We start from the raw sequence: 17,878 nt of genomic DNA on the forward strand, positions 1-17,878 counted from the left end.
TTTCAGTCTAGACTCTCTGAAAGCACAAGACAGGCCTATCACCTGGGGAGTAAGCTACTCTGTAGATATCAGCTCCTTGAAAGGATCTCTAGAGCCTCCTGAGCAATAGCCAAATCCATGGCGTGGAAACCTAGATAGCCAGGGGAGCCCAGGAAACTCATCTTTGGTACAGAAACTGGGCCTATTAGAACAAAGGTCTGTTGGGAGGGATAACAGGATGGATCCACGGAGGTCAGAGAGCAGCCTTGGAGGAGCAGGATGGAAGTGGAAGTATGAGGAGCAGATGGACTGCAGCCATATTTAGGAGCACATTAGGGGATCCTCACTGCTTCCATCCCTTGGGCCTAACAGGCCTCTTTGTCATCCCCAGGGGGTAAAGTTCTTTGTGATCTGTTCTACAGACCCCCAACTCTGGCCCATTTTCCTCCAGCTTCTACAAAATGCTACACATTATATGCCAGGTGTCCCTACTGCTGAACGTTCTTGAGTTCTGCTCAGCAGGGGCTCAAATCAATGACCCTCCCAACTGGGCAATGTGATGCCTGGGGCCCATTCCCCTCACCTGTCCAGGTCATAGAGTGTGTGAGAGTTCTCGGTCACCACCTCCACACCAGCCTCCTTGGCCATCTTCATGATGGCTGCATCCCGTTCTTTACCAAAAGGTTCGGAGTCATATTCAAAGGTCAAACGGGTCACCCCCCATTCCTGTGGGGTGAGAATGTATTATGCTCAATACTGTGTTTGGGAAGGAGGGAGAAGCTGGACACTTGGCTCCTTCCTGAAAGGGAACAGAGTAACTACAGAGACCTGTCAGAATGGGCTGCAGAACAACCTTGGGACAATGACTTGAACTGGAAAGCAAACAACCTGAGGTTCTAAAGGTTGAGGAGGGCAGGCCAGTGAGGTGAGGCAAACAGCTCAACAGCAGAGTCTGAGTGTAGTGGTCTCTCATGTGGAGCCAGGAGAGGGGTGGTGAGCCTTGTGCACTTGCTGCATCCTTAAAACAGGAGAATACAGCAGGAAGCTATAAATACAATGCTCCCAGGAGAGCACCCAGTCCCAGCAAGAGGCAATGACTCACCGGTGCAGACAGCAGGGGACAGGGTTGCCACCTCCCGTCAGCTCAGCAAGCCTTTCTGAGCTCCTCATGGCCCTGCAAACTTGTGGCCTCATTTTCTTGGCAGACTTGTGCTATGTGAAGTGTCCTAATGGTTTCCACAGCAACACTACAGAGGACAGTGGCAAAGAGAGCTAATGGGTCTCAGAGAAACGGGGGGTGAGGAACGATCCTTATTCCAGAGGTCAGAGAAATCAAAGACTAGAAAAGCTGCCTGGTACAAAAAAGGGAATTCTTTTCCAAGCCTTTAGTCATTTCTGGTAGGGATTTCTAGAGCTCCTAGCAACGCTGGCCAAGTGAAAAGTTATTCAGACCACCCACAAAAAGCCTAGAGCATGCAACTAGCAAGAGGAAAAACATATTCCAACCAAAGTCTCTTGTCATGGTCCCTTAAAGCTCTGAACCCCAGGGCAAATGTTCTGGCCATGCACAGGCTGATTCGGTTCTGACTCAGACCTGCATGGGATGTGGGTCCTGAGTAAGGTGGGTCATCCCTCATCCGAGGGTAGCAGCAGTAAACAATTACTGAGCCCTTACCATGAGCTGCTTAGCAGTTCATATAGATTACATTTTAAATACAATAACTCCATGAACAATAATAACAGTATTACTATTAGATGACACCTTCTCTAAGACGCTTTTCTTGACCTCCTCCTTCAATATGATTCTCCTGCACTTTGTCCTTTTTCTGCCACAGCATTTATCACATGCCAATGAAGTTGCTCATTCCTTGCCATTACTGTTTCCCCCATTAGAGGGTGAAGTCTCAGAGCAGAAACCATGCTGTCTCATTCGTTATTACCCTAATACCTAGTCAGGGGCCTAGTACATGGTAGAAGCTCAATCAACAGATGTCTAGGCTATAGCCAGGCTGGGCTGTGAGTTGCTGGGGGATACGGGGCAATGTGGATGGAGAAAGAAGATAAATGTATTGATATGGTATGGTGGGGAGGAACACAGCACTGGGGTCAGAAAACCTGAGCTCAAATCCTAGATCACCACTTCTTAGCCTTATAACCATGGACAAGTTATTGTTTCTGCATCTGTAAAACAGAAAACAGCACCTACCTTCTAGGGCTGCTGTGAGGAATAAGTGAGTTAATGTATGTAAAGCACTTAGAACACTGCCTGATTCATAGTCAGCCCTCAATGAATGTTAGTTATTATTTGGACTGAGTGATTTACGCATGTGTGCAGATGTGGGACAGTGTGTGAGGTGAGTGACGAAATGTTTACTAAGCTGTTGGCCTTGACATGAGGCCTTTCCCCTAGAAGAGTAGGGAAGGAAGCTGGTTTGGAGAGAGGCCTAAAAACAATTGTGGGCTGCTAAGGATGAAGAAGGAGACTGTCCTATAGCCCTCTGTCTATGAGTACTTTTGCTGCTGTCTGGGTCTTAAAACATGCTTTTTAAGAAGGTTGGTGAGGGAGAGGGGAGGGCAGGAGGGCTGGCCACCTGGTATAGGAAACAGAGGCCTAGGTAGTACCCAGATGAAGATTTTATCAATCATTCACCCCAGGTAAACAAAGAAGCTCCCCCAGAAAGGCTTACTTTCTGACTTTTTCCTCAATAAGCAAAGTAAAGCAAGATGGGAAACACCCCTTGATAAACAGGAAACCCCACCCTCAAACTCCTGGCACAGAAAGAGCCCTAATAAATTTTGCTGGCTTGAGCCAAGCAAACGTCTAAGGAAGCTAGTGGTATCCAGGGTGGAATGACTTGCCACATCTGATGTATGGACTGAGCTGGGAACTTTCCAATGAGACACTGGTTTCACAGAATTTTCTCCTTAATACAGTTTCCATTCTGTTGGCAATCTGACTAGCTACCTTTGCTCCCAACTTTTCCAGCAGCAAGTCAGGCCAGCCTCAAGCACTTCCATGTCTTTAGTCAGAATATCATATCATTCAAACTGTGGGGACCCTTGGGAAGCAGAAGCTCACTGTCTTCTTCTGGGTCTTCCACACTTACTTTGAATAGCCGTGGGAACACATCAGCTGGCTGTCCCCGGACTACAAACAGGCGGGAGTTTAGTTTCCTTAAACTTGTGTCCAAATCTTCCAGAGACTGAAGCAGGAACCTGCAAAGTCCACATAAACCTTGTTAGTGATAATATAACATAGAGTACTTCCCCTTCCTAACAAAGTAGGGAGAAACTGGTCCACTATGCCAAACAAGTAGCACCATTAGCAGGAGGACTGGAGAGGCCTGGGTTCTAGCCCAGACAACATATGGTTGTGGATCATCACTACCTCGGTTGAAATCCTAGCTTTGCCAATAACTAGCTGGGTGACTTTAGACAGATATCTAACCTCTGTAGTCATCTGTGATATGAAGTTAGTGTTAGTACCTATCTCACAGAATTGCTAAAAAGAGAAAATCAAATGAGGCCTGAAAACATTTAGCACAGAACCTGGCAGGTAGGAAGCATAGGATGAACCCGAGTTGCTCCTTCTGTAGTTTCTATGTGATCACAGGCAAGTCACTTATTCCCTCTGGGCCTCAGTCCCTGTATCTATCTGCCCATCACAAGGCTGTTTTGAGGACAGAGTGGGGAGAAAGCCACCTGAAAAACTGCAATATGGTGCAATAAAAGTGCAATACTGTGATATGGAAGCATTTGGGCCCTATTAACAGAGGAACAAGACTGCAACAACTCTGGAAAATCCCACCTACCCTGGTCACACAGGTTCCCTACCTTTCTGGAGTCATGCCTTTGGGCTGCGCATCTTTCTACGGCCACAGCCCCACAAGTTGGGCCGGGTCCTCAGTCCCCAGTGGGTTCCCAAGGCATTTTCTGGCAGGTGGCTTCCTCTCCATACCTCTCCAGGGCTCTGGCACCAGGTTCTCATCCCAAGATAGAGAGGGTCTTGGAAGATCCTTCTTGATAGGCTAGTATCTCTTATGCTTTTTAAGTGCACTGTCTCATGTGATTCTCTCAAAAAATTTTGAAGGGAAATATTACCCTCATTTTATAGATGAGGAAACTGAGACCCAGAGAGGTTAATTAATTTGCCTATGATCATAATTATTAAGTGACAAAGCTGGAATAGGAACTTAGGTCAGTCAAGCTCTGAAACCCATATTTCCTTTCCTGTGCCCCATTTCCAAAGCCTGGTAGTGGCACATCAAACACTATTCCAGGTGTCAAGGCTTTGTAGGACCTCATACGTTTGGAATCCCTTTGTCAGGCAAACACAACCCTGACTATAGATAATCCACTGACATTCTTATCTTCTACCTTGGGTACCAAGCCCCAACAGGTCAGCCTGAATTCACAGAAACTTCCCAGGTGCCTGCTATCTACCCTTTGGCATCACTCACCCATCAGGCACTTATCCTTCATCTTTGTCAACTATGGAAATCACATTTAGTTTTGAGCACAATGAAGCTCTGTGCCTCCTCTGCAGCACGCTGCATTCCCTGGCTCCTAGAAGCTTATGAAGGCAGCCACAGCATGTAGACTGCCAACCAGAACCAGCCTCTGATGCTGTTGTGACGTACACAGCATGACACACTCCCATTGCGAAAGCCACAGACCCATATTCCAGTATGAGATGAGTCCAGGGCTCAGCTCAAAGCATCATATTCACTAAAGAGCATGCAGGAGACTTTCCAAGAGGTTGGGATAGAAGACTCTGGCAGGTTGAATAATGTTTTATGCAAACCAAAAGCTCCGCCTCCATTAATTTCTGTTTTTGAAAAACTGACACCTTCAGAAAAGGAAAGCTGAGACGTGAGTGACGCACTTGTGTTGGTCTCCTCCAAGGCCCTGCCACTCCCCGCAGAAGGAATATAAAAGCTACATGTAGAGCCTCATGCCACCTGAAACCAAACCTGGGCCTTGCCAGGTAGAATGACTAGAGATAACATTGGTATTTAAATTTCACAACCCCAGGACAGAAAGTCCTCCATTGGCTGCTCCCCAGAAATGTCCCTGCCATGTACTTTGGGGGCCTCTTCCTTCACAGTCCACCAGGCTGAACAGGACTTAGATCTGAAGCTATAAATAAGATTGAAAACGCATATGAAATTTAGGCTCCAGAACATGCAGCAAGCTGCCTTCTAAAGAACTTTATTTCTAGACCTCATTTGCTAAAAGGAGAGATTCCTTGCAGCTTCTTTGAGTGCTCCCATGGGATCCCTTTTCTTTGATAAGAAATGTCCACAGCTGAGGCAGAAAGCAGAAGGCCTCTGAACTCAGCAACTAAATAATAACAAGGAAAATAATAACTAACACTAAATAAGGATTTACAATGAACACTGTTATTACTTGTTTTACAAACATTACCTCATTTAATTCTCACAACAGCCCTATAAAGTAAGTACTATTATTTCCATTTCACAGATGAGGAAACTGAGGTACAGAGAGATTAAGTAGCTTGCCCAACTTCATACACCTAGTAAGTGTCCAGAATTCAAACCCAGGCCAGTTGGGCACAGAGTCTGTTTTCAATCACCAAGCTCCACTGCCTCTTGACCAGGACTCCTCGCCTGAGCACCGAGGTAGTTCTGCGCAGGTTTCAGTCGGCAGTGTGGGCTCAATCAACACCTCTGCTGCCAGATCCTTGCTACTCTGAGTGTGGTCTGTGAGCAACCACACCCGCCTCACCCAGGAGCTTGCTGAAATGTAGACTCTCAGGCTTCATCCCAGACCTCCAGAATCAGAATCTGCATTTTAACAAGATCCCCTGGTGATTCACTGGCACATTCAAATTTCAGAAGCAGTGCCCTAGAACATGGAACTTTCCTTCTGGATTCTGTTTACAAGTTGTCTTTCTGTGCTTCTGATTTTTCTACTAAACTTTTCCTCTTTTGAGATTTTGGTTTCTGCCTTTACTTTGGCCTTCTACAAAGGCTGTGTGCTTCCATCATCCCTCCTGAGGTCAAGCCCTGCAGGAAGAAAGATAAGTCACTACTGCAGCACTGAGGCCTGCCTGGTGGCAGCTTTGCATAACCCCACAGGAGCCTGGAGCCTGAAGCAGTGCTGCTACTGGGCAAACACTTACTGGGGCAGGAGAACCTTGGGCCTTTCGTGCTCCCTCAGCACTCTCCTCTCCACAGGGCCAGTTTGTACTTATCCCAGTGACAGGGGATTCTACAGAAAACTGGCCTGGGCATTGGAGGTGGTGGTGGCACCTTACCCTTGGCTACTCTAAGCTCACATGGCCAAAATTCAGAGCACATGGTCCTGTATAAGCAGTTAAAGCTCACCCTTTGGCTTAGACAACATATGCAACTGAATTACATTACGTAATTGGAGCCAAAGGCAGACAGAACTGTAGAAAACCAAATTGAGATTTCCAAAATAAGGGTGGACTCTGAAATTCAGGGACTCCACGGGATTAGCCCTTTAGAATAAAACAGGTAGATCCTTCTGGGTAAGTACTTATACTGAGGGAAGACCTTACTAGGAATAGCAGATTTTGCACCAAGGGATATTCTGCTTGTTTGTTTGTTGTTGAGGACACAATAGGCTGGTCCAGGCTAGCTACATAGAATATAAATAGTAATTGGTTTCTCCTAAAGAATTAAGAGGGCTTAAGACTCATGGAAAAGGATAACTCAAACCCACAATCCATGGCAGGAATTCAGATAAAAATATATTTATTCTTTCTTAATTTCAAAGAGAAAGATGAAGATGAAGGTTTTCATTCCTTCTCGGCAAAACTGAAACATTTCCGTAGTAGCAAAATGATGAAGTAACTTGTTTGGATACCAGTAGGAATAGCTCAGAGAAACTCTATTTCTTCTCCAGCAGCCTATAGTTCTTTTCGCTGAACAAGTTCTAGGAAAAAACTACTCGGAACAATCCAACAGTGCTTAGCTCCCAGCATTTGGAAGGAGAAACACACTGGCTCCCCAGGCATTGTGGAGAGTTCCAATTTCACCTTGTTTACTAATTCTGAGCTATACTGACTGAGAGAGGACATATTAGTTTGTACACATTTCTATCAACTCCATTTGTCCCTGTGGCACTTGAAAGCGGAAGCAGCACAGAGCCAGGGACAAGATGATTTAGATAAAATGTGGGGAGAACTGTTGCCAACACCCACCTAAGTTGCAGTAGGGAGAGAAAGGTAACAAAAAACTGCCAGGGCCTATTTCAGGTATCCTTTTTAAAATCTAGATGCTGTCACATCTTCCTTTTCTTTTCTTTTCTTTCTTTCTTTCTTTCTTTTTTTTTTTTTTTTTTGTTGTTGCTGTTGTTCTGACTGCATATTCCCTTTGAGATACAGCAAATGTGGAGAAGGTAAGGGTGGGGAAAACAGGCAAAGCCAACTGCTTGAACAGAAAAAGTTCTGAGGTTCATATAGCTACAATTAACCCATAAACCCCCTACTACCACTAAGTCAAGGAGGATCTAGCCCTCCTCAAAAATCAATAAATATACATATTTTTGGTTGCGTTTCTCTACCCTGAATCACTCTCAGAGAGTGCCATTCATGGTTATTTTAATCTGATTTTATCTGCAGGGAAAAAAAACTGGGCAGGAGTCAGTGCAGGAGGTGCAAGAGGGTTATAGGGATCACTGATTTTAATTCCATCCACCTCTTGCAGATGGCCTGGGCCCACCCTTCTCACAGAGGCTTCTCAGATAAAGCAACTCGGGTAGTTACAGAGGTAGGACTGTCAGGCTGCAGCACAATTTTCCCAGACCATTCCCAGATCCAAAAACAGCCACCAGAAGATTACACAGATGGTAGTTACACAAAGGTACGTAAGGCTTTAGTACCCCACTCCACCCCCAGCCCCAACAGTGTGCGCAAAAGAGTATGAAGCTCTGCCTCTCCCTCAGATCCTGGGAACACCGAGTATGGAGGAAGTGGTGGGAGTGTGTCTTGTTTTCAGGCCCTAGAAGTAGTTACCACATTCGATCTGTTTTGTGTTATTTCACCTCTTTCTTCTGAATGTCAAGCTAATTAGATTTCCTGCCAATATACTGTAACACATTTGCCAAGTGGTCGGGCTCAGGTCTATGGTTCTCTAGCCCAGTGGTTCTCAAGCTTGGTTGCACATAAGAGCTTTAAAAATGGCCTGACGCCCAAGCCATTTCCCATAAAAATTAGAATCGTGGGTGGGGGTAGGGGGGAGGCCTGGGCATCTTTTAAAGATCCTTAGGTGATTCCACTGTGCAGCCAAGACTGAGAACTGCTACTCCAGTCCATCCACTATTTTATTTTTTTCACGGCACTTAGTTCTTCTGAATTACAGTCGCTTACTTGTCTTCCTCCACTAAAATGTAGGTTCTGAAAGCCCTGCATCTGCTTGTTGACTACTATATACCTAGCAGCACCTAGGACAGTGCTTGGCAGGTATTAGGCATTCATTAAATAATTGCTTGATTAGTATCTACATTCCTAAACGACCTCCAACTTCAGGATTTTATTCAGGCACCTGAGCTGCCACATTGCTTTTTTCCTTCACTCACTCAAAAGCACAATTACAAAAGAGTGACCTACAAAAATCCATAAACATCTAGTTTCCAGCAAATCTCAGTTTAATCAGCAACAGGATTTTGTCGTTGATTTTTAATCTCTCTGAATACCACAAAGAAGTTGGGAGTTCTATGCAATGTCTGGCAAAACCCAATAAAAGAAAAGACTCCTTCGTGACAATGTAACAAGCAGGTAGTCAGATTCTATTTACTCTGTTCTGATTGGCACACTGCCACAAGAGGGGGCAAAGTCTGAGGCTTGATTTAATGACAACTCCAGGGATGACCATTTGAGTATGTTTGTCAAACCCGACCTCCTATTTTAGAAACTGGAGCAGAGACAGAGCAATAGAGCAGACTGAAAACTGTGTGGGCAGGTTCTCCACAGGCCTATCTTTAGTTGTTCCCTCTATATAAATGTGGCAGGAGGGGGCATTTAATAGACCCACTGCTAGGGGCACTCACACTCCTAGCAGGGCACAAACCTTGGTGCTGAAAGAATGGTGTGTTAAGAGCTACCATTTCCTGGGTCTAACCCTGCCCATAAATGCAGAAAGTCCATAGCAAACATTCCCCAGAAAAATGCAAACAAACCAGGCAACTGCTCCACAGTGTTTGAAAGCATGCTGGGTACCGGATGTCTCAAAATTCCTTGGTTCTGGATACTAGTTACAGAGAAAACACCACCAGCGCCCTATCTGTTAAGCCTTTTCTCATGATCTTGTCAACTCCATCTCCCAGGAGTCATCTCAAGAGCCTTCCTGTTCCCTAACCTTAGTGCACCTGCTCATAAAAGTCTAATCTGTAATGGCTCAACTGTCCTTTAAAATCATCTCATGAGAAGAGGAAGGAGGGCGTGATGCCTTGTTTGGTTCCCTTTTTTCTAACAAGCTCATGACTGCTGAGGGAATTCCAAAATGTGCGAGAATTCCAAAATGTGTGAAGCTCTGCGTTAGAACACAGGATACAAAGTGCCTCTCGCGAACCAAAATTTGGGGTTGTTATGATAACTCCAAGTCAGGGTCTCTAGACACCTCCAGAGGTCTCTGTGGAGGGGAAGCCAAGATGGGGCAAAGGATGGATTCAAACAAACCGGGGGTGTAGGGGTGACCTCCAGGATCCCAGGATCCCAGCATCTGCTCTGCTACAGAAAGCCGTCCCTGCCTTCACACCACAATACCTTCTTTTCTTTTCTCCCCTCCCTGGCAAACCCCTAAGAGCCCTAGGCCAGGAGTCCCTGTTCTGCCATTCCTCACTGTCTGCATGTCCTTGGGCAGGACAACTTTGCCTCTCTAGGGTTCAAGAGTGTCAACTGTACAAGAGAAACACGATATCCGTCCCGCAGAGATGTTGTGAGGCTCAAAGAGGCTAACACATAATGCTATAGTGCTTTGTCAGAGGTTGCGCCCTCGGCCACCTAGAACATTAATTAGCACGATGACTAACGACGTCCCTGGTCTGGGCCTCTAGCCTCTGGAGACCCCGCTCGGTCTCCCTGCCCCACTTCCCTCAGGCCAGGGTCTTCCAGCCGTGGCTGGGGGCAGGGCCTCCCCGTCGGGGGACCCTGGGCTGCCCCGCGGGAGTCCCAAAGGCCAGGCCGTGTCGCCCGGGCCCGCGACCCCTCCCCGGGCCCCCCTCACCTCCATCGGTTGATCCCGACTGAAGAGGAGGCCGCGAACCAAGGGTCGAGGATGTAAACGCAGCGCACGCAGCGCGCCCCGCGCACAGCCGCCAACAGTGCTGGGTTGTCGTGGAGTCGCAGCCCCTTGCGGAACCAGTGAACCGAAGAGGCTCCCTCCGTGCCCGACGCCGGCGCCAGGGACGCCGAGCCCGCCATCACCGCCGTCGCCGCCATCACTGGCCTGACTGCGCCCGCCTCCACCGCCCCGCCCCTGGCAGCGCCTCGGGCCCCGCCCCCAGCCCGCCCAGTGACCTATGACGCCGCCGCTCCTGTCTGTGGCCCGGCCCCTCCCGCCCCAGAGCACCGCTACCATTGGTTGGGCTACTCCCGCCGGGCGATTGGCCCAGCGGCGCCGAGCCCGGTCCCGCCCCCTCACGTTCCCACCATGTGTCAGCCCGCCTAGGAGGAGCCGCCCGCGGAGTGGGTGACGCAGGCGGCTCTCCCCACGGAGGTCAGGGCGTTGGCCGAGTCTCCGGGGACAGCGGATCTCTTTCACGCTGGTCAGGACCAGCCGCTGGAGGCGGCGGTTGTGACTACAGCGAGTGAATTACAGGACTGACAACCCGCTGTCCTCATTACCACCGTCATTACTATCATTGTCATCTTCTTCACTACCACAGCCACCACTTATGGAGAGCGTTTTTATGCCAAGCAACGTGATCATCTCTTTACATAGACTGTCTCATTTCCTACTGTAAACTCAGCCAGTTACATTCATTCAACAAATCCCAGTGAAGGAGCTGTTATTATTCTCATTTTACAGATGAGGAAAACTGAGGCTGCCGGGGGTCGGGTGACTTGCCGAAGATCATAAAGCTGATACAAAAAATCCACCCAGATTATTCTGAACCTGAGGCTTCTTTTATCTATAAAAAGCTTCTGCTTTTATACTTCTGTCTGCACTGAGTTTCTCGGCATTTCCAGTGGCAGCGTCTAGGGATGAGGTGGGCAGCCTGATAATACAGTAGCAGAGGGGTTGGGAGTAGGCACTGGAAATGTGGAGGACGTGGGCTGAGACTGTAATTATGCCGTCAGATGAATTTATTTTCTTTAAGTTCTATATTTAGGAGACCTGAAGGCTCCATTGTGTGCAAAGCACTGTTCTGGAATTTGTGTGGGATTCAGCAATGTGGCGCACAATGTCCCCAGCCGTCTTGTGAGAGACAGGTTGGGTCCCGGGTGAGCTTCTGGAGTCTGGTACAGGACTTGCTGATTGACCGACTGAATGAATGGCAAGAGAAGCATGTAAAGACCAGAAGGAAGTGCTGAGGGTGGGCTAAGATGGGCTAGTCAGGCTGGGGCTCTGGGGTTACCAGGTGGAGAGCAGTCTCTTTCAGCCTCACCCTAGGTGGTGCCCATGCTGGAAACACTTGTTGAACTTGAGAATGAGTGATGAAGGAACTTGAGTCAGCAATTTAGTGGCATTGATTGGCACTGCTCTATAAACCAGAGTGTCATTGCAGTCCTCTCATTTCCAGGGCATTGCACAAAGCTGTTGCCTCCATGTGGATCACACTCCCCACCCCACTCCTCTAGCTCCAGGTTGTTTCCTGTGTCATTGCTCAGTACAGATGTCACTTTCTTGCTGTCTGGTCCCAGCCTGCATAGTGCTTCTTATCACTGGCCTTAGCACATGGTACTGGAATTTCTTGTTTAATTGTCTTTCTGGCTTAATTAGACCATAAGCTCCTGGAGGGTAGGGGCAGTGGCATATTTATAGTTGTCATTCCAGGGTCTAGCTGAGTGCTTGGTACTTAATGCTCAAGGGTTAGTGTTCCAGTTTGCTAATGCTGCCATTATGCAAAAAACAGAAATGGATTGGCTTTTATAAAAGGGTTTATTTGGCTACAAATTTACAGTTCTACAGCCATAAAAGTGTCCAAACTAAAGGCATCAACAAGAGGATACCTTCACTGAAGAAAGGCCAATGGTGTCCAGAACACCTCTGTCAACTGGGAAGGCACACGGCTGGTGTCTACTGGTCCTGGGTTGTGTTTTGGTTCCTCTCTCAGCTTCTGTGTGTCCTTAGCTCAGCATCTCCAGATGTCCTTCTGTCAGCAACTCCAAGCACCTCTGATCGTCTCTGTCAGCTCCTGAGCATCTCTGCAAAAATCTTTCTCAGCTGTTCTGAGCTTCTTCTGTCTGTGAGCTCTCTTATAGGACTCCAGTGATGTAATTAAGACCCACCCTGAGTGGGCGGGGTCCACATCTCCATGGAAATAATTTAATCAAAGGTCTCACCCACAGTTGATTGAGTCACATTTCCATGGAAACAATCAAAAGATTACTGTCTGCCCTCACAAGATTGCATTAAAGAACATGGCTTTTGGTGGACATAATATATCCAAATGGGCATGATTATTTCAGTCAGAGTTGAGTAGGTACTAGAGTGTCAGGTTGGCAGGGACCTTCAAGGTCTATCCCAGTCCCCTCCCCTGACCCTGTCCTTGTTTTTGAATCCTCTCTCCAAATGCTTGCTGAATAGTAGACACCACCTCTCAGTTTTCTTTTGTAGCTTTGTGTTCCTGCCATCCATTGCACTCTTCAGCCTCTTCTTTCCAGAGAAGCAGAGTTGATGCCCTGCTAGGAATGGAGCAGAGAGGGGTAGGAGATGGTTCTGCCCTAAAATAGCCTCCAATATGCATACTCCTCTGGAAGCCTATAATGCTTTATCCATAAACTGTGAACTCCCTAAGGGCAGGGACGACTATGATGGTCTTGCTCATCAGTGTCTTCCCAGCACATAGCCTACTGTCTGATGTATAGTAGGTGCTCAATAAATACTTGCTGAATGATTGAATATCACGTATCCCTTTTTATCTTATTCGACTACCATGAGAGGCAGTGTGGTATAATGGTTAGGTCTAAGGCCTCAGATATTGGAGTGACTGAATTCAGTTCTGGTTCTGCTTTTGCTCTGTTTGTGACCTGGGTAGGCTAGTTAGCCTTTCTGTTCCTCACTTTCTTAAGCTATACAATAGGGATGATAATAGTATCAAATAACCATCAGCTACTATTATTCTGAATGGTAGGATCTGTGTCTGATTTTATCTTCCTTGCAATACTTAGGCCTGGGTCTAAGTCATGAGTGTACCATAAGTTGCTGAGTGAATAAAAGATTTCACCAGTTTAAAACAAGTCCTCAAACGTATACCAATATTGGAAATCAAAGAGAAGTAATCACCATCAATTCAATAAAATTAATAAATTATTTTTATTTTCATGTTGCCTCCTAAACTTTGTCCATAAACATCCAAGTTTTACAGCTGTTATCAAAGCAGAGGTGCAATTTTAAAACTGCTTTTTAAAATTTAAACTAGTAAGCATGTTCTATATTGCAATGTCGTTGTATTTATTTCAATGACTACATAATCCTTCAAGTTGATAGAGATGAATTTTTTAATTGGATAATTGCATATTGCATAGGCATATCAACAGGGTAACATTCAAGAACCAGGAAGTAAATCTGGTACTGTATAGAACACTGGAGTGCAAAGTCCACTTTTGGTCTTTACACTTTGAAAGGGACAGAAAAATCAGAGAGAGACCAAAGACCTGTAAATTTGCTAAGAAGGTAAAATGTAATTCCGTACTATTATCTCTTTGACAGAAATGAGAACTCACTTTTCATAGCTATACACTTTGTCATTTACAAGCATCTCTGAAGAGTGGTTGCCATGACGATGCCAAACAGTTACATCTTGTTTCCACTAAGGATAAAACAAAAGAGAATGAGCTAGAAAGAGTAAGAGATTTATGGAGGGACTTAATAGAAACTGGCTTAAGGATGAGACAAATTAGCCAAGAAGTGGGTGGTGTCTTTCTTCTCTGAAGATGTTTAAGAAGACAGACCAGTCTCTCTCTGTTAAAGTCCCGCGTGGAGACTGGTTTAGACGACTCTCTGCATTCCCTTTGAACTGCGCGTTGGGTAAATATTTGATTATTGGATGAAAAGTAACCAGGCGCTGGAGACAGAGGCATCTCTGGCGAGTTTAAGTTACCCGCGCCCTCTAGTGGTGCAACTGGGAAAGAAGCAATGGCTCAGTTTGGGGCTGAGCCAAGGGCTCAGGGGCCCCTACCTCCCCCCTTTCTTTCCCTGCCCTACGTAGTGTAACCTTCACCCAACTTCTTCCCAAAGTTACATCTTATATAGCTATGGGAAATATCAAAGCAGGAAGCTGGCATGGTACTCTGTCATTTTATCATGTGCAGATGTGTACAACCCCCAGCACAATAGCAGTGCAGGACAACCCGATCACCTAACAGAGGTCCCTCAGTCTACTCCTTTGCCGTCATATCTGCTACCCCCCGGCCCTAAGTCCTAGCAATCACTAATCTGCTCTGCCTTTTTATAATTTCCTCATTTCAACAATGTTATATAAATGGAATCATACAGTATGTGACCTTCTGAGATTGGCTTTTTCCACTCAGCACCCCCATCATATTTCAAGACCTCTTTAGGGCAAAAGACAAGTTAAGACAAAGGGCAGACTGGGGGGGATACTTGCAAAACTTATAACAGATGAGGGTTACTGTCCATAATACATGAAGGACTCCCAAAACAATAATCACAGCAAACTTTATATAGCTCTTGTAACGTCTCAGGCACTGTTTTAGGCACTTCACATAAATTAACACATTCAGTCCTCCCAGCAACCCTATTCCATTTAGAATGGGATATCTCCATTTTAAAAATGAGGAAACTGAGGCCTTGAAATTTAAAAACTTGCTCACGGTCACACAGCTAGTTAACGGCGGAGCAAGGATTCAAATCCAAACTCAACATTCTTAACCACTACCCAACACTGCCTCTCAATGAATAGTAATTAGAAGAGCTAAAGTTTAATGTGCTCTTACCAAAGATCACACCTTTTACATGTTTTATACGCATTATCTCGTGTAATCCTCACAACGGCTCTAGAGAGTGGTCTACTACTATCATCTGTCTCGTCACAGATGAGCAAACTAGAGATGAAGAAGTGAGCACAAATAGCTTGGCCAGCTATTAAGAATGTTGGAATTTGGAACCAGGCCCTCTGATCCCAGAGGAGCTAATTACTTTTACTTGGATAAGTTACTTAATTTTTCTGTGCCTCAGTTTCCTCATTTGTGAAGTGGGTTGATGCTGATGAAGCTAATGATAATACAGGTCCAGGATGGAATTGGAGCAAGATTAATAGACAAATGGCTCAGAATTGAGAAGCCTTGAGACGATGCTCTTCTAGCAATAAAATGTCAAAGCTCTGGCAACCTGAAGAATGTGACTTTCTTAATGTAGACAAGGTAAGAGTTTTCAGCTAGAAACTGATCTTGGTGTGAACTGTGTTGGAATTTCTAGGTAGAATTAAAAAAAAAAAAAAACTGATTGCAACGCTGAATGAGATTCCTCCTGCCACCCCTTTCTCCACTTCACAACATTGTCCCCTATGAGACTCAACATCCCCTATCTCTTCCCCAGGCCTGGGAGGGACCACTTAGATGCACACCCACTCAGGAAGCTGAGTGCTCAGCACAGAACAAGGGGGTTTGGGAACTAATATTTTGTTTCGGAAAATGCAGGGGCTTTGGGAGTGGGACTGGGATTAAAGGAGAAGAAAGAACGTGGGACGGGGACAGAGTTGTGGGGTAGTATTAGAGGAGGGAACATCCATATGGGATGCTCTCAAGCTCTGGGAAGTGAGATTGCATATTCAACACGTTTTCATTCTGAATTTCCTTCCCCTCTCTTGAGTTCTACTCCCCGTCCCTGCTACAATTGTCTTTGAGTAAAGACCTGCTTCAGCTACCTAGAAAAAAAAAAAAAAAAAAAAAGAAAAGAAAAGAGAAAAAAAAGAATTGAGAATCCAGAAACAGACCCCCCACACATGTATTTTATTCATGACAAAGACAGTGATGATGGGGGTCCTGGGGGAATTTCTGGGTTGCTGGTAATGTTCTATTTCTTGACTGAGTGTTGCTTACACAGATGTGTTCATTTCATGGTGGTAATCCATTGAGTCCTATGCTTTTATGATTCATTCCCTCTCCTGCATGCTTGTTACATTTCAGTTAAAAAGTTTAAGATGATAAGGTGGGTGGTTCCTGTTGAGGCTGATGTGGTGAGTCCAGAATCCCACTGATTTGGCCTGTTCCTTCCTGTTGTGTTGGCCCCAGAGAACTGGCTCCTGAGGGTGTTCCCTGGAGTGCCCAAGGTTCGCTGGAGGTGAGACATCCCCTACAAGGTTGAGGCAGGTATGAAGCATCGTGGTTCTCTGGGGGTTGCCCTAGGAGCCTTTCAATATTCTTCTGCTGAGCAGAGGGCCTAAGGAGGCTTGACCTGTGGGACCTGAGCTCTTAGAGACACACAACACATCCAGGTTACTTTTTAATCTCAGTCAGGAGGTATAATATTTCTATACATCTTACTGGGGCTTGTACCATTTGTCAAACACAGTGTGTGACATTGGGGGAAGTTGGGTACAGCCTCCCAACCTGGTAACCTTGATCCAAGGGCCAAGGAAATAGGCGAGTGAGTGCTTTTCTTATCTTTGCCACAGCAGGCCATGAGCACACAGGATCTTCTTTCCCAGCCAAAGCATGGCCATCAGATCATGGCCTCAAAGGGCTGAGTGACTGGTAGGGGGAGGGCAGGAGGCTGTGTTCAGATGCCCTGGGACTTACATCACTCGGGGAAATCTGTACATAGCTCTTCCCTGAGAAGCAAGGGCCCAGCGTAGATTGTGAATTCTATTGCAATGTAGAGCAGACACAAGAACAACCAGGAGGAGGGACTTGAACCAGGAGAACTGGGCTCTGGTTCCAGAAAATAGCAACTATTCTTGGAGCTCAAGGGAGGGGTGATAGCTAGTGAGAGGTACAAAGGAGCACACCATATGTGCCTCTCAGCCACCAGACAAAGGACCTCATCGCTGAGAGATTGTAAAGGGACTCGTCTTGGCCTGCCCTCATTTCATCCCTCCAACAGAGGAGAAGTGGAGCTCCCACCCACTACTGTCCCTGAGTGTTTGGCCACTAATGTAGAATTGTAGTCTTCTCTGAAATGTCAGCATTCATTTCATTTTTCTCTGTTTCAGTAAATAAATGTTTTGTTTTAGAAGAATAAAGTGCTCAAAAATAGAGCCTACGTTCTCAAGGGCCTTGGGGTTGGATCCCCTTGGAGGCCCGGTGACCGGTTGCCTTGTGTGTGGAGGTCAGTGCTTCCCAAAAGGGGTGGGGTGCAGGGGATCGAAGGAGTCGACTGCCTCCCCCACACCACAGACCCCTTGGGGCCATGAGTCCAATTGATGACAAACATACACTGGGGGGACCTGGGAGCATCTCATAGGACCCAAGGGCATGACAGGGCTGAAACCAGGAATTGTAGGGTCACTGGACATGGGACACAGGACAGCAATTCTCCCTCTGTTTCCATCTTTCTCTGGGATTGCATGCCCTCCTGCTTGCTTCTCCTTGAATTTTTCTTCATTCTCTTTCTCTGCAGACCAGCCTCACCCACTCTGTGAACAATGCCAAATATAGCTGCCCTGTAACTTCTGGCTATTTCTAGGAGACTGACCAGTGCCTTTTAAATCCCAAATCAGGAATGATGCTTGGCCCAGCTTAGGACAATCATTCCAGTTGGCAGTAGGCAGGAGTCAGGATCAT

At 46.3% G+C, this 17,878-nt stretch overlaps 1 protein-coding gene across 2 annotated transcripts in view; it reads right to left on the bottom strand.

Moving 5' to 3' along the window:
• The window catches only part of CRY2 (cryptochrome circadian regulator 2), a 28,381-nt gene extending 17,940 nt beyond the window's left edge, over positions 1-10,441 (bottom strand). Inside the window, exons 1-3 of one of the 2 annotated variants that reach the window (XM_037839050.1) lie at positions 10,194-10,441; positions 3,087-3,195; positions 563-705 (exon numbers count right to left, since the gene is read on the bottom strand). In XM_037839050.1, coding sequence (XP_037694978.1) covers positions 563-705; positions 3,087-3,195; positions 10,194-10,408 — 467 coding nt within the window. In that variant the 5' untranslated portion in view covers positions 10,409-10,441. The remainder of the gene's footprint in view (positions 1-562; positions 706-3,086; positions 3,196-10,193) is intronic. The other variant, XM_037839049.1, reaches the window with a different exon arrangement.
• Between the last annotated feature and the right edge of the window lie 7,437 nt (positions 10,442-17,878).

The sequence above is a fragment of the Choloepus didactylus genome, chromosome 6, assembly GCF_015220235.1.
Source record: "Choloepus didactylus isolate mChoDid1 chromosome 6, mChoDid1.pri, whole genome shotgun sequence".
In the NCBI taxonomy this organism is placed as follows: Eukaryota; Metazoa; Chordata; class Mammalia; order Pilosa; family Megalonychidae; genus Choloepus; species Choloepus didactylus.